Consider the following 24868-nt stretch of genomic DNA (forward strand, 5'->3'; position numbering starts at 1 on the left):
TGGACCAAACTCTCACAAGTCAAGTCTGGCCCCGGGCCGGGCTTGGGGAGTAGAAGAACTCCCAGAACCCCATCAACCAGGTAACCAGGTATATCCTCTTTTTTCCAACAAGAACTTTCAACAAAATATTTACTACATGGTGTTGAGGGATGCTTTGTCATTTAGAACATTTAGAACTGGGAGTCTTCTGTATATATAATTACTATACTGTACATGTATTTTGGTTTGAAGCAATCAATTATTGGCGATATCTACAGATTTACATGTGGTTGTTAATCATATCTTTAGATGTGTCCATTTTGTAAAGGAGCAATTGCAAACACATTACCTGATAATTTTTGTCTGAAATACTGTGATCAAAGCTATGTTCATCACTACTTTTTATGTGTTGTATTATTTTCATGGTTACTCTTTCAGAATGAAGTCTATTGAGATTTGTTTATTTTTCCAGTGGGTTGGAACTGTTGACCTGGTAGCCAATGATGAAGCAGATAAGAGTATCATAGTCTCCAAGGATGGAAATTGGTCAGCACAAGCAGCAGAAGTTATTTCTGGTGAGATAATTTAATTAGTTTTTAAATTATGCCAGCATAAATATTTACAAAACTATGTGCTATGTGTAATTACCCAAGTAATTATCTAAGTGTAATTACTCAAGTGTAGTTACAGGTTGAGATCTAAGCTTGTGGTGTCCTGTCTTGCCAGCACTATCATATAATGCTTTTAAACTACTGATGGTTTTGGCCTCCACCCCCTTCTCGCTTAGCTTGTTCCAACCATCTACCGCTCTGTTAAAGTGAATTTTCTTATATTTCTTTGGTAGCTTTGTTTAATTTGTTTAAATCTATGACCTCTGGTTCTGGAAGTACCAGGTCTCAGGAATTCTTCCCTATCAATTTTATAGATTCCTATTGCTATTTTGTACATAGTGATCATATCGCCTCTTTTTCTTCTATCTTCTAGTTTTGGCATATTTAATGCCTTTAACCTCTCCTAGTAGCTCTTGCCCTTCAGCTCTGGGAGCCATTTAGTTGCATGTTTTGCACCTTTTCCAGTTTGTTGATGTGCTTCTATATGGGCACCATACAACTGCTGTATATTCCAGCTTTGGTCTAACAAAAGTTGTGAAAAATTTCTTTAGTATTTCACCATCCATATAATTAAAAGCAATTCTGAAGTTAGAAAGTGTAGCATAGGCTCCTCGCACGATGTTCTTTGTGATCCTCTGGTGTTAATGTCCTGTCTAGCACCACCCTTAGGTCTCTTTCTTTATTTGAATTCTTTAAAGATTTCTCTCATAACTTATAGGTTGTGGGGGGTCTATGTTCTCCTATTCCACATTCCATAACATGGCATTTATTTGCATTAAATTCCATTTGCCAAGTGGTGCTCCATACACTTATTTTGTCCAGATCTTCTTGAATGGCATGATCATCTAAGTTTCTTATCTTCCCTATTATCTTAGCATCATCAGCAAACATGTTCATATAATTCTGTATTCCATCTGATAGATCATTTATGTCGACAATAAACATTACCGGTGCAAGAACTAAACCCCGAGGTACTCCAATTGTGACATTTCTCCAGTTCGATACATTGCCTCTGATTACTGCCCTCATTTTACTGTCAGAAAATTTTTCATTCATGCTAGAAGCCTACCAGTCACTCCTCCAATATGTTCCAGTTTCAAGAACAAACTCTAATGTGGAACTCTGGCGAAGGCCTGTTTTAGGTTTTTAAGTAATTACCCAAGTGTAATTACCTAAGTGTAGTTACAGGATGAGAGCTACGCTCGTGGTGTCCCGTCTTCCCAGCACTCTTTGTCATATAACGCTTTGAAACTACTGACGGTCTTGGCCTCCACCACCTTCTCACCTAACTTGTTCCAACCGTCTACCACTCTGTTTGCGAAAGTGAATTTTCTTATATTTCTTCGGCATCTGTGTTTAGCTAGTTTATATCTATGACCTCTTGTTCTTAAAGTTCCAGGTCTCAGGAAATCTTCCCAATCGATTTTATCAATTCCTGTTACTATTTTGTATGTAGTGATCATATCACCTCTTTTTCTTCTGTCTTCTAGTTTTGGCATATTTAATGGCTCTAACCCTCTCCTCATAGCTCTTGCCCTTCAGTTCTGGGAACCACTTAGTAGCATGTCTTTGCATCTTTTCCAGTTTGTTGATGTGCTTCTTAAGATATGGGCACCACACAACCGCTGCATATTTTAGCTTTGGCCTAACAAAAGTTGTGAACAATTTCTTTAGTATATCGCCATCCATGTATTTAAAAGCAATTCTGAAGTTAGAAAGCGTGGCATAGGCTCCTCGCACAATATTCTTTATGTGGTCCTCGGGTGATAGTTTTCTATCTAGAACCACCCCTAGATCTCTTTCTTTATCAGAATTCTTTAAAGATTTCTCACATAATATATAGGTTGTGTGGGGTCTATGTTCTCCTATTCCACATTCCATAACATGGCATTTATTAACATTAAATTCCATTTGCCAAGTGGTGCTCCAGATACTTATTTTGTCCAGGTCATCTTGAAGGGCATGACAATCATCTAAGTTTCTTATCCTTCCTATTATCTTAGCATCATCAGCAAACATGTTCATATAATTCTGTATACCAACTGGTAGATCATTTATGTAGACACTAAACATCACTGGTGCAAGAACTGAACCCTGTGGTACTCCACTTGTGACATTTCTCCAGTCCGATACATTGCCTCTGATCACTGCCCTCATTTTTCTATCAGTCAGAAAATTTTTCATCCATGTTAGAAGCTTACCTGTCACCCCTCCAATATTTTCCAGAACAACCTCTTATGTGGAACTCTGTCGAAAGCCTTTTTTAGGTCCAGATGTAAGTACCAGTAAGTGTAAGTACTTAAGTGTGGTTATAGGATGAGAGCTATGTTCATGGTGTCTCATCTTCCTAGTGCTCTGTCATATGAAGCTTTGAAACTATTGATGGTTTTGGCTTCCTCCAACCTACCTTAACTTGTTCCAATCGTCTACCACTCTGTTTGCAAGGTGAACTTTCTAATGTTTTTCTGTGGGGAGCCCCTACGGCTCCCTGGAGCTTTTCAGGCTAATGTATGTTATATTAGACCGGGACATTAGCTATGGAGTTCAGACCTACCAGGGACCAGCGCCAGAACCTGGACCCTTCAGAGAGGTTTGAGGGAGCAATGGCCCTGGAAAACCCCTTTGTGGTTGGGGGTTTTCCTTATCTGCCATCGACCAAGGTTAGGCACCCAGAAAGGTAGGCATAACAAAACAAACCCCACATGGTAAGAAACTAAAACAAAAAACCGAACAGAGGTAGAAACTCCCTACAATCCCAAGGAAACAAGCAAACAAGCAATTATCACAATTTACTGCTGCGTTGGTCGTCCGCGCAGCCCTCCCCCTCCCCGAGAGGGGAAGGGGGGGGCCGGACCTCACTGCGCCAGCAGCCTTCAGTTTGTAAGCTAGTGTCAACCGGGACAGACACTTCTCTGGTCTCAAATTCCTGGGCGGTGTTTTGCCTTGTGTGGCATTCTCTGCTGTCTTAGTGTGGTATGTGGTGGCCAGGAGTACCTCATCAGTGCCAGGGCTGCATGCGCTGAGGGGCTTCCTTCCCTAAGCGTCCAGTGAGTACTACTCTTGCGTGTCAGGGTTATCTACCTTGGGGCGTTCAGGAACCGCTCCCGCAGTGGTTCGAGCTGCTCGGCATTTGCCTCGCTCTTGGGGCCAGCTGGGGCTTGGGGCCCTTGTTTGGCCTTGGGTAAGGAGTGGTGTTGTGCTGGTTAGGGAGTCAAGGTGTTGCGCGTCCTGCCACCTAAGCGGCGACCGGTTCCTGTTGCCTCTGGGGACAGTATACTTTTGCGGGGTTTTTCTTTTGTTTTGTTTTTGTTTGCCTGGTGGAGGTTCTGCCTCGTGGGCCTATAATTCCCCTGATACTGTTTTGGTGGCCCTCTGCTAGGCCCTTGTGCTTGTACATGTCACAGGGGTTTCAGTGTTATCATCTACCCCTTGTTGGTTTGGGTTTCTTAACCGGTTAGCAACACCTTGCCCGGGCTTCCCGTAGTTGTTACCCTACGAGCCCTGTCAAGGCTCGGTGGACCCATGGATGCGTCTCCCAAGTTCCAGCCTGCCTTATGCGGGTTTGAAGGTTGCTGTGTGCCCTTGTCTCAGGGTGACAGTCACCTGTTTTGCCTCCGTCATGCTGCCTGTTGGGACAACGACACCTTTGACCTGGAGTCTTGCGAGTCGTGTTCTCTGCTTGTGCTCCAGTTTTACTCTGAGGATGTTCCTGTTAGGGTACAGGCAGCACCCGTGTTTCATGTTAGCTTTAGGTTACTGCCATGCGCTAGGTTGGTTTCCCATCCAGATGCCCCGAGGCTACCCCGTTTTGGTTTTCGGGACCCGGACCTGGGGGCGTTAGTCGCTTCGACTTTGGCTCCTTCCGCGCTCCCTGGTCCTTTCCCTGTGGTTCATCCTGCATCTCCCTCCCCCCCCCCCTCCTGTGTCCGGCTCCAAAACATCTGAGGGTTTCGGCTTCGGCACAGGGTTTAGTTGGTATTGAGGCTCGGGCGGCTTCGGGGGCTGCCCCATTCGGGTCGGAGACGGAGGCATTTGAGCTAGTTCCTCCTGCCGAGGCTTCTGGGTCCCACCAGCAAACCCCCTTTCTTGTCTCCCTTTCCCCTGAACTCTGCCTTTTCTTCAGGGGTAGAGGGTTTGGAGGACGGCTCTGCCCCGGGTCCCGACGTGGGGGAATCTTGGGGCTGGGGAGGAGTCAACCTGGGGGCCTTGGGCCCCCCTTTGACCCCGCTTGGGTGCTTTTGCCTTCCTTGCGGGGCTTATTGTTGCAGGGGGAGGGGTTTTCTCTCCCCCCCCTCCTTTCCTGTATGAGTATGATTTGGGTTCGACTCCTCCCCGGGTTCGGTTCCGGCCTCCTTTGGGTACCTCGGCTCCGTCTTTCCAGAGGTTTTCTACTTCCCGTATCTCTGTGAAGGAGGCTCGGGAGGCTCTTGCTGCATACCTCTTGCAAGACCCGGTTTATGCCTGTGATGGATCTATCCTCGTTTGAGTTCAGTTCTTCTACCCGCTTTTGGGTGCGTTTGGAGGTTCTAGAGTCTTCCTGGCTGGCAGACTGCCCATTCTTTTCATTGGGGGCGTGGCATGGGTTCTGTTGACCCGCATGCTTGATTGGCGTGAAACTTCTACATTTATGCAGGTTTACCTGGGGGGCGAGTTTGAGCACCTTAATGCATGCTTGTTTGCTCCCGTGCTTTCTCGAGATGTTGGCCTTTTCCAGCTTCACATGCAGGTTCCTCTTCTTTCAGCATCGTTGGTTGTGGAGGATTTGCGCACCCGTTGGCATTTGGCTTCGATCTTACGTTTCTTTTCCCTTCTCGAGCTGTCTTCTGCCTGGCTTGAGGAGGATGTGGAAACGTTGAGTGAAGGGCCTTCATCTGGGGTGCTGACTTTGGCAGCTAAGGTGTCGGCTGCACTGTTGAAGCTCTTTGCACCCATCCTGAAGGAAGCGGTGTCTCTGTTTTTTACTTCTCGCCCAGCATGCCATCAGGCTGTGCTCGCTCTCTCTTTGGAATCTGCTTGGGCCCTGGCTCTTAGGTTCTCGGCTCCGTTTTGTCTGTTGCTGTTTGCAGAGACTGCGGTCTTGCAGTTTCTGCAAGCGGCTTCGTCTAGTTGTCGTCCTATGTCGGACTTGTTGATTCTTCAGGGCGGTTGTTTTCGGCAGTCTCGGAGGGGTCGTGCCAGGTTTCTGAGTTCCACTGGTCGAGGTGGGCCATTGATGCCGGCAGTCTCGGAGGGGTTGTGCCAGGGTTCCGAGTTCCGCTGGTCGAAGTGGGCCACTGATGCCAGTTTCTGAGCCGACGTTACCTTCGATGCCGGCGTCGTCTGGTCGGCGCAGTGATCGCCCTGTACGACGTTTGGGTTCTCGTAAGGGGCGTCGGCCCTTTCGCGGTTTGAAAGGGCCTCCCCCCACTTGATGGGGGGAAGGCTCCCTCTGTTTGCCCACGCTTGGTTCCACGATTTGTGGTCCTTTTCAATCGTGTCATCCGTCCTCCTTTTGGGGGGTTCAGGGCTAGCAGGGCAGGTTTCTTCTCCTGTGCTTCGTCAAGTCATCTTGGAGTGGGTGTGCTGGCGTGGTCGAAATGACCCCGTTCCTCAGATGGGTTTCCTGCCTGTTTCCAGTACCAAAACGGGACTGTGCGGATCTGAGGTTCATTCTGGACTTGTCCCGTCTGAACCCCTGGATTCCTTGCCCCCTCCTTTCGAATGACTATTGTCTCGGGTCCGGCTTCCGTTGGAGTCGGGTGCCTGGATGGTGTCCCAGGACCTCAGGGACGCTTATTGGCATGTTCCTATTCATCTAGGGTTCAGGGACTAGTTAGGTTTCGTGGTGGGGCGTCATGCTTACCGCTTTCGCTGCCTACCTTTTGGCTTGAATCTGGCACCTCGCATCTTGACCCGGGTTGTGGTGACCCGTCTGCGTCTCTTAGGGATTCAGGTTTTGGCCTACCTTGATGACTGGCTGGTGTGGGCTCCCAGTCAGTCAGCTTGTCTGCTCACCAGGGACATCCGCCAGGGTGGACGTCACATCCGTCCCATTCCATAAGCTTTCTTGTGCTTTTTCACCTCTGGCCTACTTATGCGCCGCCTGAGCTGTCCTGGTCCTTGGACAGGGTGCTCTATCTTTCCTCTCCTCAGTTTGTGGTGGCCCCCTTCAGTTGAAGATTGTTTTTCCAAGGCTTTGTTTTTGTTGGCATTGGCCTCTGGGGGTCGGGTAGGGAAGCGTCATGCTCTCCTCCGGCACAGGGGTTTCTGCTCTTTTGGTCCTGGGGGGTAGGTTTGTCCATTTGCAGCCTTCTCCATATTTTCTGGTGAAGAACGAGACGGCTGCTTGCCGGAGGGGTCCGTGGGTCATTGATGCTTGGTTGGTTCGGCCAGGGGTACATCGTGTGTTGTGTCCGGTTGTGACTTTTGGCCATTACCTGCGTGTCTCGGCTGGGGTGGCTGGGGATGTGCTTTGGGCTGATCCAGTTTCCCTCATTTCCTGTTCCGGGGCTCGGGTCTCCCAGGTTGTCTGCAGGGTTATTAAGTCTAGTCAGCCTGTGGTCTATCCTCTCTCCCATGACGTTCGGAAGTTTGCAGCTTTGGCTGCCGTGTTTGGTAACATGTCTTGGGCTCATATTCGGGTGCAGGAATTTTGGAAGTCAGACAGGGTCCTGGCCGCCTGTTATTTGGTGAACGTACCTGCTCCTCGGCGTTCTTGTGTTGCTTTGGGTCGCAGGTTGTAGCCAGTTGTCTTGACTTTGCGTTGCGGAGTTTGTGGCCGCCGCCTCCCGGGTAAGTCGCTACTGTATTTTCCTTCTCTTTGGGTATGTAGCTCGTAGGGGCTCCCCACAGAAAACCAACGTTGAATGTAATGAAACGCCATTTTCTGGGTGAGCCCCGGAGGCTCCCTGGCTACCCTCCCTCCCCTCTGATCAGCGTTTTTTTCACGTTGGTTGAAGCCTAGCTTCCAAACTGAAGGCAGCTGGCATGGTGAGTTCTGGCCCCCCCCCCCCCCTCCTCCTCTTGGGAGGAGAGGGTGCGCGAATGACCGGTGCGGCAGTAAATTGTGATAATTGCTTGTGTGGTTGTTTCCTTGGGATTGTAGGGAATTTCTACCTCTCTGTTCGTTTTTTTGTTTTAGTTTCTTACCATGTGGGGTTTTTGTTATGCCTACCTTTCTGGGTGCCTAACCCCGGTCGATGGCAGATAAGGAAAACCCCTAATCACAAGGGGGTTTTTCAGGGCCATTGCTCCCTGAAACCTCTCTGAAGGGCCCAGGTTCTGGCACTGGCCCCTGGTAGGTCTGAACTCCATAGCTAATGTTCCGGTCTAATATAACATACATTAGCCCGATAAGCTCCAGTGAGCCTCCGGGGCTCACCCAGAAACTTGCGTTATTTTACATTCAATGCTGTTTTTTTCTGCAGTCTTGTTTTCTTAGCTTGAACACATGTAATTTTGTTCTTGAAGTTGCAGTTTTCAAGTATTTTTGGCAAGTTTTGTCGGTACCCACTTGGATGTCTCCAAAACCAATTTATCAATACCCCATGTGGTGTACCCATTTGGTTTCAACCATTTTTTGTAGTGTTTTGAGCACCACTTTGTTAATGATATTGGTCTATAATTTAAAGGGTTGTCTTGTCTACCACTTTTGTAGATTGAACTGTTTGCGTTTTTCAAAATACAGTAGGGCCTCGATTTACGATGGTAATCTGTTCCCAGAGACGAATCGTAAATCAAAACGATTTTTCCCATAAGAAATAAAGGGAATTAAATTAATCTGTTCCACACCCTCAAAAATATTAATTTAAAAATACATTTACACTGAATAATTTTTTTTTCTCTACTTACAATACAGTACATATGTTTATCTTACCTTTATGGAGGACTCTTGATGTCGTATGGAAGATGGTGAGGAGGAGGGAGGAAGAGAGGTGTTACTGTTTGGAAGGGGAGTCCCCTTCCATTATAACATCAGGTAGTGAGGACTTCTCTGGGGTACTCACTCTGGCACGTTTTGCCTGCATACCACTAGGACCTGCTGCTGGCTTACTGCTTGATTTTCTCACTAGAAATCATTCCATTGAAGATTGTTTTTCCCTTCTTTCCAACATTTGTCTGTAGTGAGGCATCACATTGTCATTAAAAAGATCAATGTAATGGGCTGTTACAGCTATATCTGTGTGATTCTTTTTAGCAAAACTTTGCAGTCCTTCCCATACTGCACACATTTTCTTAATTAATGAGGAAGGGACATCCTCAAATGCCGCCACCTCCTCTGAAGATTTATTGTACTGCCTAGCTAGTTCAACAACACTAGAACCATTTTCATGTTTATGTATGATCTCTTTGTTTTTTCCTCTATGGTCATTCTTACATGTGTTTTCATATGTTGAACCTTACCACTGACTTTCTTGGGACCCATGGCGTGATATATAATAATCAATTTTATGTTCAAAAAGCAAAAAATCACCACAAAAACGAAATTTCTTGTAGGCGTGATCGTTACTAAGCGGGCAGCTTTAGTGAACTGAGGTAGGTCGGCCTGCATGACCGGGAACCACATGCTCGGTCGACCCAAACTTGTATCAACACATATCGTTAGTTGACGACACTATCGTAAGTGGTCACATTTTTCGATCAAATTTACTTCATAACTCAAAATTATCGTAAGTCGGGGTAATCGTAAGTTGAGGTGCCACTGTATCTGCTAAGATTCCTGTGACAAAGATGTCTGGAATATCAGTTGAAGTGGATGCTTAGCTCAGTTGCACATTCCCTCGGCACCCAAGGTTAAACTCCATATGCTCCAACTGCTTTATTTCTTCCTAGCCCCTTGAGTAAATTTTCCACTTCATCTTGAGACACCTGTATGTAATCTGGTGTTTTCTGGAATTGACATTGGGTCTGAGTTTCTGAAATCCTAATTTTGCACAAACACACTTTGGAACTATTCATTTAGTGTTTCACACATTTATTTTTCATTCTCAGTGAACCTATTCCTCACTCAATAAATGGATTTTATCTTTTACATGCAGCTTGCTTTTAATGAATTTATAGAAAAAGCCTGGATTTGTTTTTCATTTATCCACTACTTTCTGCCTCTCTCCTCACTGCTGTGTTCTTGTTTCTTGCTTGTTTGTAGTGCTGGTATGTTTGTGGGTTAGGCCTCTTCTTATATTCTACCCATTTTCTTATCTTTTCCTCTCTGGCCCTTTCACAATTTCTGTTGAACCAACCCTGTTTTCTGGGGGGAGCCCCGTCGGCTCCCCGGAGCTATCCCAGGCTGATATGCTAATGTCAGACTTTGGCATCAGTCATGTGTATGGAGTTCTTAGGCCTACCGGGGACCACGGCCAGAACCGAGCCCCCTCAGAGAGGCAAGGGGAGCAATCGCCTATAGAAGCCCCCGTGTAGTTGGAAGCATTCTATGTCTGCCATCGACCGAAACAGGCACCCAGAAAGGTAAGCGCCCCAAAACAAACCCCTATTCTGGTTAAAATTGCTACCTAAAACCGAACTAGTGGATAGAACTCCCCAACCGAAAACAAGCAAACTAGTGTGACGTCATACACTGCCGCGCCGCTGTCTACGCAGCTCCCCCCTCCCCGGGAGGGGGAAGGGGGAGCCCCAGACCCCCCGCACCGGCTACCCACACCTCAGTTCTTGAGGCTGATGCTATAGGCGATGGTCGTGTGCTCTGGCTCCGGTTTCGCTACTGCACTGTGCTTTGCGTGTGGTGCTAGTTTTGTGGGTGCGAGAGCCAGGAGTTATCTTCAGTACTTGGGCTGCATGCGCCTAGGGCTGCCTTCCCTAGGTGCCCTGTAAGTACTGCCCTTGGGGCTTGGGGCCACCTTCCACAGGCTCCTCGGGGTCTGCCTCTGCTGGTCCGTTTTACCTTTCGGTTTTTCGGCCGCCTGTTGGGCTCTTGGGTGTTCTGTTCTCCCTTGTTACCGGCAGGTAAGAGGCAGTTTGCACTGGTAGGGGCGCAGGGTGCTGCTCAGCTTGTATTTCCCGACATCGCGGCCGGCTCTGTTCCTTGGGGTTCGCTGTCCTCTTGCGGGGTTTTGTTTTTCTTTTTGTTTTTGCCTGGTGGGGGGTTCTGTCATTTTATTCAGTTTGTTTTTGCCCTTCCACTGTTCTCCTCGGTGGCGCCCCCTGCTAGGTCCCCGTGAGTGTACACGTCCCTGGGGTTCAGCTTTAGAAGTTTGCTTGGTAGTTTTGGGCGCCGGTTTGCAGCACCCTGCCTGGGACTACCTGAGCGCGAGTCCTCTTAAAGTAAACGCTCAGGACCCTGGGAATCCCCTAGGGGGCGCGTGGGTCCGATGGATGTGACCCCGGAGTCCCCACTCGCTGTGTGCGAGTTTGAGGGTTGCTCGGTCCCCTTGTCTCAGGGTGACCCTCATTGTTTTTGCCTCTGCCACGCTGCCTGTTGGGTCGGTGATACTTTCGACCCTGAGTCCTGTGAGTGTTGCTGCTTGCTTGTGACTCAATTTACCCAATCCTCTGATGATTCTATTCGGGTACAGGCGGCACGTGCGTTGCAGTCTAAGTTTCGTCTGTTGCAACGCACTCGGTTGGTTGCTTCCCCGGATGCCCCGGGGCTGCCCCGCTTTGCTTTTCGAGACCCGGACTTGGGGGTGGGGGTCGCTTCGATCTTGGTTCAGTCCGCACCTCCTCGTCCTTCCCCTTCTGTTCGTTCTGGTCCCCCGCCCCTGCTTCCGGCCCCGAAGCGTCTGAGGGTTTCGGGGTCGGAGCAGGGGTTACTTGATCTCGAGACTCGGGCAGCTTCGGGGGTTGCCCCTTCCGGGGGGGCGGCAGAGGCATTCGAGTCTTGTCTCCCGGCCGAAGCTTCAGGGTCTGACCGGTGGGCCCCCCTTCCTCCAGCTTTTCCGGCTGCTCCGTCCTTGTCTTGTGGGGTCGGGGCTTGGGGAGAGGACTCGGCCTCGGGTCCTGTGGTGACGGACCTCGAGGCTGGGGAGGGGCTGACTTGGGGGCCTTGGGCCCCGCTGGACCCCGCCTGGGTTTTTCTTCCCACTGAGCGGGGCTTATTGTTACAAGGAGTGGGGTTTTCTTTTCCCCCCTCTGCGTACGAGTTGGATTTGGTGTCTGCCCCTCCCCGGGTTCGGTTCCGTGTTCCCCCGGGTACGTCGGTTCCGTCCTTCCGGAGGTTTTCGGCTTATCGCATCCAACCTGGTGTGGTGCGAGCGGCCTTTGCAGCTTACCTCCTGCGTGACCCGGATTATGCCTCGGAAATGGATCCGTCCACGTTCAGGTTTGGGACTTCGTTCCCTTTCTGGCTCCGTTACGAGGTTCCGGAGTCGTCCTGGCTAGCAGACTGCCCCTTGTTTGGTCTGGATTCCTGGCATTCCTTCTGTCGTTCCCGCACGCTGGAGTGGCGGGAAGCTTCCACGGTGCTTCAGGTTTTCCTGGGGGGTGAACTTGAGTACCTGAATGAGTGCTTGTTTGCCCCTGCCCTTCCCCGCGATGAGGGCGTTATTCAGCTCCATGTGCAGGTTCCCTCCCTTTCGGCGGCGCTCGTGGCGGAGGACTTGCGCGCCCGGGGCCTTTTGTGTTCGGCCTTGCGGTTCTTTTCTCTCCTGGAGCTGTCTTCGGATTGGCTCGTGGAGGATGTGGGGACGCTTGGGTCCGTCCCGGGGTCCGGCACCTTGTCCTCGGCTGCGCGTTCGTCGGCTGCCTTGTTGAAGCTGTTCACGCCGATTTTGCGGGATGCGGTTTCCCTGTTCTATGCTTCCCGTCTCGCGTGTCGGCAGGCGGTGCTGGGTTCCTCCGTGGAATCTGCTTGGGCTCTGGCTCTTAGGCGTTCTTCACCTTTTTTTCCTCTCCTGTTTGGGGAGTCGGCCGTGGCGCAGTTTATTCAGGCTGCGTCGGCGGCTTGTCGTCCGATGTCGGACTTGTTGGTTTTCCGGGGGTCCCGGAAAGGTCGTGCCAGGGCTCGGGGTTCCTCTCGTCGTGGTAGGCCTCTGGTGTCAGGTTTGTGGTTGGCTCCTGCTGCGGACCCTCCCTCGTCTGGTCGGCGCGGTGTTCGCGCTGTGCGGGGTTCTGGGTCTCGTAAGGGTCGCCGGCCCTTTCGCGGTTTGCCCCCTTGACGGGGTGATGGGGGGGCGGCTTGCGCTGTTCGCCCGCGCCTGGTCCGACGATTCGTGGGCCTTTCGGGTCGTGTCTCGCGGCCTGCGGTGGCGTTGGGTGGCCCCTCTCCCCTTTGGGGGGTCGGGGCTGGCAGGGCAGGCTTCTTCCCCTGCGCTCTGTCGAGTCGTCTTGGAGTGGGTACGCTTGGGCGTCGTCGAAACGACGACGTCCCTCAGATGGGTTTCCCGTCTGTTTCCGGTTCCGAAACGGGACTGCGCGGACCTGCGGTTCATTCTGGACTTGTCCCGTCTGAACCCCTGGGTTCATTGCCCCTCCTTTCGGATGACTACACTGTCTCGGGTTCGGCTCCTCTTGGAGCCGGGAGCTTGGATGGTGTCCCTGGACCTCCGGGACGCTTATTGGCATGTCCCGATTCATCCGCGGTTCAGGGACTGGCTCGGTTTTGTAGTGGGGCGTCTGAGTTACCGCTTTCGTTGTCTCCCGTTCGGGTTGAACCTGGCACCTCGCGTGTTCACACGCCTTACACGGGTTGTGGTGGCTCGCTTGCGTCTCCTAGGTGTTCGGGTGTTGGCCTACCTCGACGACTGGCTGGTTTGGGCTCCCAGCCAGTCAGCTTGCTTGCTAGCCAGGGATTTGGTTCTTTCCCAGCTCGCCGGGTTCGGGTTCTTGGTGAACTGGAGGAATTCCCATCTGGTTCCCTCTCAGGTTCGGACTTGGCTGGGTCTCGTGTGGGACTCTCGAACCGCCTCCTTGTCGCTCCCTCCGGAGTCTCTCCTGCGGCTGCGGTCCCGCCTTCGTCTGTTTCTGGAGGGCCCTCGGGTCACCCGGCGGTTGCTCGAGGGGCTGTGCGGGAGCCTGAACTTCGCGATGGTGGTCTACCCGCCGGGTCGGGTTTGGCTTCGACGGCTGTTCTGGTTCCTTCGGGGTTCCCCCTTCCGCCTCTCTCGCGATCGCAGAGTTCGACCCCCGGGGGGACTTGCGTCGGTTGCTGCGTCACCGGCTTCCTCTTCGGGTTTTTCGGGGTTCAGTGCCTTGGCGCCTACCCGAGCCCTCGCTCGGTGTGTGCACGGATGCGTCGTCTCTCGGCTGGGGTTTTGTGACCAGTGCTCACCAGGCCGGCCAGGGGCGTTGGGATCCGTCCTTCCGTCGAGCTCACAGTACGGTGCGGGAGTTCGCGGCAGTGTGGTTTGCTCTGGGGAAGATTCGGGTGGCCCGCGGATCGACGATTCGGCTCCATTCGGACTGCTCTCCGGTGGTTCATTGCCTGAACCGCGGGGGTTCGATGCGGTCCTTGTCTCTTTGGGGTTGGTCGCTTCGGGTGACTCGTCTGCTGAGTTCTCGGGGTTTGGCTCTCCTGGCGGTTCACGTACGGGGCGTGTCCAACGTCTTGGCCGACGCCCTGTCTCGCTTCGTTCCCCTCTCCACGGAGTGGATGGTCGACGACGAGTCCTTCCGTTGGCTTTGCCAGACGTTCGGGCGCCCCGAAGTGGACCTCTTCGCGTCAGCGTGGTCGCGGCGTCTTCCCGTTTATGCGGCGCCCTTCCCCGATTGCGAGGCCGTCGGGGTCGATGCCTTTCGGCTAGACTGGTCGAGGTGGGGGTTCCTGTACCTCTTTCCCCCGGTTCGGCTGTTGCTCCAGGTCCTGACTCGCTTAGAGACTTACCGGGGGAGAGTTGTCCTTCTGGCCCCTTGGTGGCCGGCCCAGCCTTGGTTTCAGGCGCTGGTTGCTCGGTGTCCGAACCCGAGGGTTTTCCCGCGGCTCCGCCTCTTTCAGCAGATCGGGCCGGTACGTCACGTAGCTGGTTCGATCTTCTCCTCGAGTCTTCGCGTATGGTTTTTTTGACTCGAGTCTATCATTATCTCTATGGTGATCAGGTGGCCTCCTTGTTGGTGTCCCACCTGAGGGCTTCTTCTCGGCGGCAGTATGAAGTTTCCTGGCGGTCCTTCCGTTTCTTTTTGCGTCTTCGTCGTGTTAGCTCCTTGTCTGTTCGGGTGGTCTTGTCCTTCTTCTCGTGGTTGTTTCAGGACCGTCATCTTATGCCTAACACTGTCGCTTCGTATCGTGCGGTGCTGGCGGAGCCGCTTCAGCTTGCTTTCGGTATCGATGTTACGTCTGCGCCGTTTCGCAAGCTGTCTCGTGCATTGTTTCACCTCCGGCCTGCTCATGCGTCGCCTGAGCAGTCCTGGTCTTTGGACAGAGTGCTCGCTTTCCTTTCATCTCCTCGTTTCGTTGTGGCCCCTTCGGTCCAGGATTGTTTTTCCAAGGCACTTTTCTTGTTGGCTTTGGCCTCTGGGGGTCGGGTAGGGGAGCTTCATGCTCTCCTCCGGCGCAGGGGTTTCTGCTCTTTTGGTCGTGGTGATAGTTTTGTTTGTTTGCAGCCGTCTCCTTCTTTTCTGGCGAAGAATGAGACTGCTGCGTTCCGGAGGGGTCCATGGGTGGTTGATGCTTGGTTGGTCAGGCCGGGGGTGCATCATGTTTTGTGTCCGGTTGCGGCGCTTCGCCGTTATTTGCGCGCCACAGCTTCTGTGTCCGGGGACGCGCTGTGGGTTGATCCGGTTTCCCTTCTTCCCTGTTCGCGGGTTCGGGTCTCTCAGGTCGTCCGCAGGGTTATTAGGTCCAGCCAGCCTGCGGTCTATCCCCGTGCCCATGACGTTCGTAAGTTCGCGGCTCTTGCTGCCGTCTTTGGGAATATGTCTTGGTCTGATATTCGGGCGCGGGGATTTTGGCGGTCGAACAGGGTCCTGGCTGCTCGTTACCTTGTGAATGTCCCTGGGCCTCGTCGGGCCTGTGTTGCTTTGGGTCGGCGGTTGCAGCCAGTTGTCTCGGCTTCGAGTTGAGGGGTGAGCGACGACCGCCTCCCGGGTAAGTCCCTCTTTTTCTGTCTGTGGGTAGTTAGCTCCGGGGAGCCGACGGGGCTCCCCCCAGAAAACCAGCGTTGAATGTAATGAAACGCCATTTTCTGGGCGAGTCCCGGAGGCTCCCCGGCATCCCTCCCTCCCTCCCGGTCGGCGGTTTTTCGCGTTTTTGACATCCAGCCTCAAGAACTGAGGTGTGGGTAGCCGGCGCGGGGGGTCTGGGGCTCCCCCTTCCCCCTCCCGGGGAGGGGGGAGCTGCGCAGACAGCGGCGCGGCAGTGTATGACGTCACACTAGTTTGCTTGTTTTCGGTTGGGGAGTTCTATCCACTAGTTCGGTTTTAGGTAGCAATTTTAACCAGAATAGGGGTTTGTTTTGGGGTGCTTACCTTTCTGGGTGCCTGTTCCGGTCGATGGCAGACATAGAATGCTTCCAACTACATGGGGGCTTCTATAGGCCATTGCTCCCCTTGCCTCTCTGAGGGGGCCCGGTTCTGGCCGTGGTCTCTGGTAGGCCTAAGAACTCCATACACATGACTGATGCCAAAGTCTGACATTAGCATATCAGCCTGGGATAGCTCCGGGGAGCCTCCGGGACTCACCCAGAAAATGGCGTTTCATTACATTCAACGCTGGTTTTTTAGTTCTGTATCTGTATTATTATATATTTTTTATACCTTCATCGTATAGTTCACAGATTTTGGCAAACATTTATTTCCTTGTAAGTTCCCCATAGTGTTTTCTCTTAAAATCAAACTTGTCAACCATTCCAATTAATGAGTTCTCTTCTAGATTGTCGCATAGCATATCTAATTTCCAACATGACGTGGTCACTCTTTACCAAGGAAGGAAAGAACTGAATGTCAAATTTCCTGGTAAATACCAAATCCAGCAATGATGGAGCATCACCTTCTCTTGTCCATGTGAGGTTTTCAAATCAGCCAGTCCAAAAATTCTGTTCTTGCTTTGTAGTCTTCCCTGTCTATCAATTTTAAATTAAAGTCATCAAGTATAAACCATCGTGATTTATCTGCTTTTACAATAATTTCTCACATGATAATTATTAGGCCCTCTCTTTTATCATCGAGCTCCTTTTTAGTCCATGTATTGCTTGCTGGTGGACTGTGTGCAATGAGTTTGAAAGATAGCAAACAAAATGAGGTTAATGGGAATAACCGGTAAAGTAAAACACTGGATACTCTGTATGCTCTGTTCGACAGAAAACTGAGTAACAGTCAATCACATGAAATAGTCCAAGTGTAGTTAAAAATTCTGTACCTCAGTGTACAGTCCTTGCACCACTGCTTTTCCTTATTCTCATATCAGATATAGACACAAATACAAGTCACATCTTCATATCCTTTGCAAATGACACAAAAATCAGTATGAAAATTACCTCGGCTGAAGACACTAAAAAACTTCAAGCAGATAATAATACTGCTTGTATTAGCAGACTTTCGTGTACCGTCTTGTCAGCTTCCCGATCCCTAGCACCTTGTAGAAAAGAGAATTTCGGTCATTTTTATTTTCATTTTCATTTAAGTGTTTTGCTTCAGCAAGGTTCAGTTTCATTACCTCTGTCTTCCTTAGAAAGGTCTCACCCTAATGACCATTGTTTCCCATCCTCATCATTTTGCAATTTCTTGGCTATCCTTAGTGCGTCATTTGCTTCACTCCGCTCAATATCACCCTTAAGGGGTGAGTCTTGCCTTTTACATACTGTACTTTCCTATTCTTCGAAAATCGCTGTCATTTTCCTTCATTGTGTCCAGCTTCCGTTGATGTCCACTTTGTCCATTCCTCTCACGATCTTGCATGTAGTGATCCTACACTCTATATTTCTTCTCTCTAAGATTGTGAGGGTGAGTTCCCTTAACCTATCCTCATAGCTTTCTTTTCATGTATTTGGTTTCAGAGTGTTTTCAGTATGATTTCTGTGGGGAGCCCCTACGGCTCCCTGGAGCTTATCGGGCTAATGTGTGTTATGTTAGACCGGGACATTAGCTAAGGAGTTCAGACCTACCAGGGACCAGCGCCAGAACCTGGCCCCTTCAGAGAGGTTTCAGGGAGCAATGGCCCTGGAAAACCCCATATGGTTGGGGGTTTTCCTTATCTGCCATCGACCGGGGTTAGGCACCCAGAAAGGTAGGCGTAACAAAACAAACCCCACATGGTAAGAAACTACAACAAAAACCGAACAGAGAGGTAGAAAACTCCCTACAATCCCAAGGAAACTAGCAAACAAGCAAACATCACACTTTACTGCCGCGCCGATCGTCCGCGCAGCCCTCCCCACCCCGGGAGGGGGAGGGGGAAGCCCCGGACCTACCGCGCCGGCTGCCAAGCTCCAGTTCGTTCGCTAATGTCAACCGGGATTGACGCTTCTCTGGCCTCAGTTTCCTAGGCGGTGTTTGCCTTGTGTGGCGTTCACTGCCGTGTGTTGTGTTGTGCGGTGGCCAGGAGTACTTCATCAGTGCCGGGGCTGCATGTGCTTAGTGGCTGACTTCCCTAAGCGCCCTGTGAGTACTGCCCTTGCGTAACAGGGTTATCTTCCCTGGGGCGTTCGGGAACCATTCCCGTAGAGGTTCTTGCTGCTCGGCATTTGCCTCGCCCTTGGGGCCAGCTGGGGCTTGTGGCCCTTGTTTGGCCCTGGGTAGGGATTGGTATTGTGCTGGTTAGGGCGTCAAGGTGTTGCGCAGCCTGCCACCTAAGCGGCGGCCGGTTTCTGTTGCCTCTGGTGACGGTGTACTTTTGCGGGGTTTTTCTTTTGGTTTTTAATTTTTCATGCCTGGTGGGGGTCTGCCTAGGGTGGTTATAGTTCCACTGGTAGTGTTTGGCAGCCTTCTGCTAGGCCCCCGTGATTGTACACGTCTCAGGGGTTTTCAGTGCTATAATCTACCCTCTTGTTATGTTTGGGTTTCTTAACCGGTTAGCAACACCTTGCCCGGGCTTCCCGTAGTTGTTACCCTACGGGCCCTGGAAACCCCTGTCTGGGCTCGGGGGACCATTGAATGTGTCTTCCGGGTTCCAACCCGTCTTGTACGGGATCGTTGGTTGCTGTTCCCTTGTCTCCGGGTGACAGTCGCCATTTTTACCTCCGTCGTGCTGCCTGTTGGGTCACTGACACCTTGACCCGGAGTCTTGCGAGTGATTCTCTGCTTGTTCTCCAGTACTCTCCTGATGTTATTACTGTTCAGAGTACAGGCGGCATCCATGTTGGCAGCTAGGGTAGGTTGCTGCCACATGCTAGGTTGGTTTCCCACTCGAATGCCCCATGGCCGCCCCGTTTGGTTAGGTGCTGCTCGCCCCTTTCTCTCCATGTTCCCGGCTCCGGACCGTCTGCGGGTTTCGGGGTCGGGGCGGGGTTTAGTTGCAGCAGAGACTCGGGCGGTTTTCGGGGGCTGCCCCGTTCGGGTTGGGGACGGAGGTTTGAGCCTGTGCCTCCTGCCAAGGCTTCTGGGTCTTACCAGCGGCCCTTTCTTGTTACCTTTCCCATGGACTCTTACTTTTCTTTAAGGGCGGAGGGCTTGGAGGACGGCTCTGCCCCGGGGCCTCTGTTGTTGGTTCCCGGGGCTGTGGGGGTTGCCTGCTAGCAGTTCTGGGGCGGTTTTGCCCCTTCCGGGGTTTTTCTGCTATTGGGCGGCGTTTTTCGCCCTTCCAGTCTGCTAGCTTCCCACATTTGCTGGCGTGTTTTTGTGTATTTAGCGTCGGTCACAGCCCCTGCTGGCGGCCATTTTCGTCTGCCGGTTTCACGGCGTGGCCACCAGGGCGGTGTTGCGGTTTGTTTACATGCGTCTGGGTGTGCGAGCGAGCGTCTCTGGTGAGTTTAAAAAAAAAAAATTCAGGGTTTTTGTTCTCCTGTTGTCGTTTCTTTGTTTTTCTGGTGTTTTCTTGCCGTTGCCTGTTCCTCTGGGAACGTTTGGGTGTTGATTTTGGATCTGAGCCTATGGGTTTAGGCTCAGTGCCCCTGGCTGGTATGCTTGCTCCCACACCTTGCCCCTCGGTTTTCGGTCTGTTGGGACCGTTTTCCCAGGGCGTTCTGCTGGGGGCTGTGCTTTGCCTTTCAGTGGTGTTCTCCGCCGGCAAATGTTGTGGTTTGGGCTCCCCCTGGTTCGATTCTGGGTTCCTTTGAGTTCCTTGGTTTCGTTCTGGAGGTTTCTTCCTCTTGGGCCCCCTTTTGTGGGTTCAGGGGACTTTGTTTCCTCGTGTGACCCGGTTCTGCCTTTTGGGGTTCCGGGGTCTTCCTGGCTTGCAGACTGAGCTTTTTGGGTCTTGGCACATGTTGTGGTTGTGCTGGGACTTTGTGGTTTTGCTGTCGAGGTGGGCCTTTTGATGCAGTTTTGTGCCTTCTTTGCCTGGCCGGCATAGTGCTCTCTGCCACTAGTCGGCGGCTTGTGCTTTTCCAATATATGTCCTCACCTAGTTGTGCTTGTGGGGGTTGAGCTCTGGCTCCTTGGTCCTGCCTCTCAACCGTCCATCAACAGGTGTATAGGTTCCTGTGCCTCTTGGGCTCTGTCATGTCTACATGTGACATTGTATGGGGGTCAGCCTCGTTACTTGTGTGAGGAGTCGCCACATTACTTCCTAGTGCTTTCCCGTTCCCATTCTGACACTAAAAAAAAAAAAAAAAAAAAAAAAAAAAAAAAATCTATCTGTGGCTCTTTTGGGTACTCAGTTTCCACCTGTGTCCCCTAGTGCGTGTGCCCCTTGTGTTACATAGCCTGTCCTTATCAACCCTGTCGATTCCCTTGGGTATCTTGAATGTGGTGATTAGGTCTCCCCTCACTTCATCTTCCAGCGAAGTGTGGTTTCATTCCCGTGGTCTCTCCTCATGACTTCGGTAGTGTACTTTTTCTTTCGGAAGGGGTTCTGTTCCCTTCTCTGTTGACTGGGCGCTGGGGGAGCAGCTTGCTCTGTTGCCTCTCGCTTGGTCCCGCTGTTGGTGGGCGCTTTGGGTTGTCTTCCAGCCTCTGCTGGCGTCGGAGGACGGCTTCTCCCCCTTGGGGGGTGGGGGTTCAGAGCTGGCGGGGTGGGCTTCTTTCCCTGCGCTTCGTCATTTCCTCTTCGTGGGTGCGTGGGGCGTGGTCGATCCGCCCCATCCTTCTGGGCTTCCCGTCTGCTCTTTGCAGTCATGAGCTTTTCCCGTCTGCAGTTCTTCTGGACTACTTCAGTCTGCGCCCTGGATCCTCTGCCCTCCTCGGAGGACTGTTGTCTCCTGTTCGGATTCTGTTAGGGCCGGGTGCATGGATGGTGGCCCTGGACCTCCAGGTCACTTCTTGGCACGTTCCTCTCCAGTTTTTCTGGGGCTAGCACGGTTGGTAATTACCTATGTGTAATTACCTAAGTGTAGTTACAGGATGAGAGCTACTCTCGTGGTGTCCCCATCTTCCCAGCACTCTGTCATATACTGCTTTGATTATAATTGTCATATTGTCATATAATGATTGTCATATGTCATAATATGTCTTAATATGATTGTCATATAATGCTTTGGTGGTGGGGCTTCAGGTTTGCTGTTTTTATTGCCTTCCCGATTTTGTAAAGGGCACTTTGTATACTCTTTGCATCTTTACCGGATCTTAGTGCCCTGTCTGCGTCTGAGATTCGGTGTCTGGCCTACCTCGACGACTGGCTGGAGTGGGCTCCCAGTCAGTCCGCTTGTCTGCTCGCCAGGGGATGGTTCTTTCCAGATCGCTGGGTTTGGTTTCCTGGTGATCTGGAGGTTTTTCCATCTGTTTCCGTCCCGGGTTCGGACCTGGGCCTTGTTTCAGGCTCTTGGGCCCCTCATTGTCTTCCCTCCAGAAGTGTTACTGCGGCTGTGGTCCCGCCTTTGGCTGTTCAGGAGGGGGTCCCGGGTTGCTCAGCGGTTGTGCGGGAGTTTGCACTTCGGCGTGCTTGTCTGCCCGCGGAGTCGGGTTTGGCTACGGCGTCGGTTGGTTCCTACGGAGACTCCCCTTCCGCCTCTTGCATTCCTTGAGTTCCTCTGGGGATCTGGTGTTGGTGCTGCGTCACCAGCTTCCTCTTTGGGGTTTTCGGGGTTCCGTGCCTTGGCACCTCCCCGTGCCTTCGCTCGATGTGTTCACGGACGGGTCGTCTCTCGGCTGGGGCTTTGTGACCAGTGCTCACCAGGTCGGCCGTGGTTGATGGAGTCTGTCTGTCCGTCGGGCTCACAGCCCATTTCAGGTGTTCATGGCTGTCTGGTTTGCGCTTCGGAGGGTTTGGGTCACTAGGTACTCTACCATTCAGCTCTGTTTGGACTGTTCTCTGGTGGTTCTTGCCGGAACCACTGGGGGTTTGGTTAACCGTGTGGTTCGTGTCCGGGGTGTGTCCTGCGTCCTGGTGGACAGCTGTCTCGGTTCATTCCTCTTCGTGGGTTGGCCAGTCGTCGCCAATTCGTTTTGTTGGCTCTGTTGGGCTTATGGACTCCTGGCCATGGACTTCTTCGGGTCGGTGTGGTCTAGGCGTCGCCCGTTTTGTGGTGCCCTTCCCACCTGCGAGGACTTCACGGTGGAGGCTTTCGGCAGGCCTGGTCGAGGTGGGGGGTACCTGTACCTCTTCTCCCGGTCCAGCTGTTGCTTCGGGTTCTGGCTCGGTTGCAGCCCATTCCCACGAGAACAGTCCTTCTGGTTCCATGGTGGCCGGCCCGGCCTTCTTTTCAGACGCTGCTTGATGGGTGTCCGTACCCGGGGCGTTTTTTCCTGAGGCTTCGCCTCTTTCAGCAGGCCGAATCGGTCCGTTCCGTGACTGGTTCGGCCTTCTCCTTGGCTCTTCGCATCTGGTATTTTGACGCAGGTATCACCATCTCTATGGTGTTCAGGTGGCTTTGTTGACGGTGTCCCACCTGCGAGCTTCGTCTTGGAGACAGTATGACGTTTATTACGTTTTCTCGAGTTTTGTTTCCCCTCCGGCCTGCTCATGAGTCGCCTGAGCCATCCTGGTCCTTGTTCAGGGTGCCTTCTTATCTTCCCCTCAGTTTGTGGTAGCCCCTTCGGTTTCAGTTTCCTCCTCTTTGGTACTGGTGGTAGCTTTATTGGTGTGCAGCCTTTCTCTGTCCTGGCGACGGTCGAGACGGCTGCTTTCCGGAGGGGTTCTTGGGGTATTGGTACTTGTTTGGTTTGGCCGGGGGGTGCGTCCTGTGTTGTCCGGTTGTGCTTTTTGCTGTTGCCGGCGTACCGTGCCTGGGGATGCGCTGTGGTTGATCCGGTTCCTTCGTTCCCTGTTTTCAGGGCTCGGGTCTCCCAGGTCGTCCGCAGTGTATTCCTTCTTCCAGCCTGCAGTCTGTCTTTGCGCCCGTGCTGTTCAGACGTTTGCAGCTTTTGCTGCTGTGTTGGTGACGTCTCGGGCTCATTTCGGGCGCAGGGATTTGTGGGTCGCACAGGTTTTTGGCCGCCCATCCATATGTGCGTCTGTTCTTGGGCGTTCTTGTTGCCTTGGGTCGCAGGTTTGCGACCGGTTGTCTTGGCTTTGCGTTGCAGAGTTTGTGGCGGCCGCCTCCCGGGTTAGCCCTTTCTTTTCCTTCCCTTTGGGTATGAAGCTCCAGGGAGCCGTAGGGGCTCCCCACAGAAAACCAGCGTTGAATGTAATGAAACGCCATTTTCTGGGTGAGCCCCGGAGGCTCCCTGGAAACCCTCCCTCCCACCGGTCGGCGGTTTTTTCGCGTTGGTTGAAGCTTAGCTTCCGAACTGGAGCTTGGCAGCCGGCGCGGTAGGTCCGGGGCTTCCCCCTCCCCCTCCCGGGGTGGGGAGGGCTGCGCGGACGATCGGCGCGGCAGTAAAGTGTGATGTTTGCTTGTTTGCTAGTTTCCTTGGGATTGTAGGGAGTTTTCTACCTCTCTGTTCGGTTTTTGTTGTAGTTTCTTACCATGTGGGGTTTGTTTTGTTACGCCTACCTTTCTGGGTGCCTAACCCCGGTCGATGGCAGATAAGGAAAACCCCCAACCATATGGGGTTTTCCAGGGCCATTGCTCCCTGAAACCTCTCTGAAGGGGCCAGGTTCTGGCGCTGGTCCCTGGTAGGTCTGAACTCCTTAGCTAATGTCCCGGTCTAACATAACATACATTAGCCCGATAAGCTCCAGGGAGCCTCCGGGGCTCACCCAGAAAATGGCGTTTCATTACATTCAACGCTGGTTTTTTGCAACTCTGATAATTTATTAAGGTATTATGCAAGATGGATTTGTATTTTAAACTTTTTAATCAATATTTCAAAGGCTGTAATGATGAGCCAATATTGCAGGCAAAAATATTCCAATTGCTAGATTTTTAAACTAGATAAGTTTTGTATATACAACTGTACTAAATAAGAAACTAGTTGGGATTCTGTTACATAGTAAAAATTAACTTAAGCTAAATAAAAAAAAAATAATGCCTCTAGTTCAGTGAAGATTTGAACTCTGGAACAATATATTGCCCATTTCAGTATTATAACCTGGTTTAGTGTTTCGTTTCAAAAGATGCAATTTTAGTCTTATAAACTATTTGCAGGATTGGAGGCTGCATTAGGTGAAAGCAAGGTAGATGCTATCATCAATGTTGCTGGTGGTTGGGCTGGTGGCAATGCTAGCAGTAAGGGTAAGTAACGATTAATCTTATTCAAATATTCAATACCATGTGCAGACGAGGAGTCACAATAATGTGGCTAAAATATGTTGACCAAACCACACACTAGAAAGTGAAGACGACAACATTTCGGTCTGTCCTGGACCATTCTCAAGTCGATTGTGAATGACGACGCAAAACGTCGTTGTCCCTTAACTTTTTAGTGTGTGGTTTGGTCAACATTCAATACCATGGTGGTTTGTACATCTTGTATCATCATTTGAAGCACAAACCATGTTGTTGCTTGTTTTGGGGAAACCCGTGGTGGCTCCCTGAAGCTGTCTTGCTGAAATTGCTCCATGTAAATGGGTCACGTCAGATATGGGAGTATCTCTTTGGCTTGCCAAGGACCCAAGTCAAATTGTGGCCCCTCTCACAGAGGCACAGAAAGCAAGGGACAAACCACTGCCCCACTGGGAAAGCATCTAGAATGTCGGCAAAGCTTGGACAACTGGTAGGTTCACAAAGACAGTAGCATTCAAGCTGCTAAACAACTCCACAAACAATTCGCACAGAACAAAAGCAACATTAAAAATTAGCGCAAAACTCATAGTACCAAATACCAACAACAGGCGGCCCGGTTTCAACATATAGCCATCTTCCTTGGTCAGTTTTTTCACTGATGTCCACATGGACAGTAGTGTTCTGGTCTTTCAGATGTGGCAAGCCCCTTTGCTTCAAGCGAGGTGCCAACCATCCTTGAATTGTTCCTGTGGGGGCACTGTTCAATATTTTAGT

The 24868-nt window shown here is 51.4% G+C and overlaps 1 protein-coding gene across 1 annotated transcript in view; it reads left to right on the forward strand.

The window, feature by feature from the left end:
- Positions 1 to 24868, forward strand: part of Dhpr (dihydropteridine reductase) — a 56548-nt gene that overhangs the window by 12634 nt on the left and 19046 nt on the right. Inside the window, exons 2-3 of the mRNA XM_069327913.1 lie at positions 452 to 554; positions 24017 to 24103. Of these exons, the coding sequence (XP_069184014.1) occupies positions 452 to 554; positions 24017 to 24103 (190 nt within the window). The remainder of the gene's footprint in view (positions 1 to 451; positions 555 to 24016; positions 24104 to 24868) is intronic.

Source organism: Procambarus clarkii, chromosome 20 (genome assembly GCF_040958095.1).
Source record: "Procambarus clarkii isolate CNS0578487 chromosome 20, FALCON_Pclarkii_2.0, whole genome shotgun sequence".
Taxonomy (NCBI): Eukaryota; Metazoa; Arthropoda; class Malacostraca; order Decapoda; family Cambaridae; genus Procambarus; species Procambarus clarkii.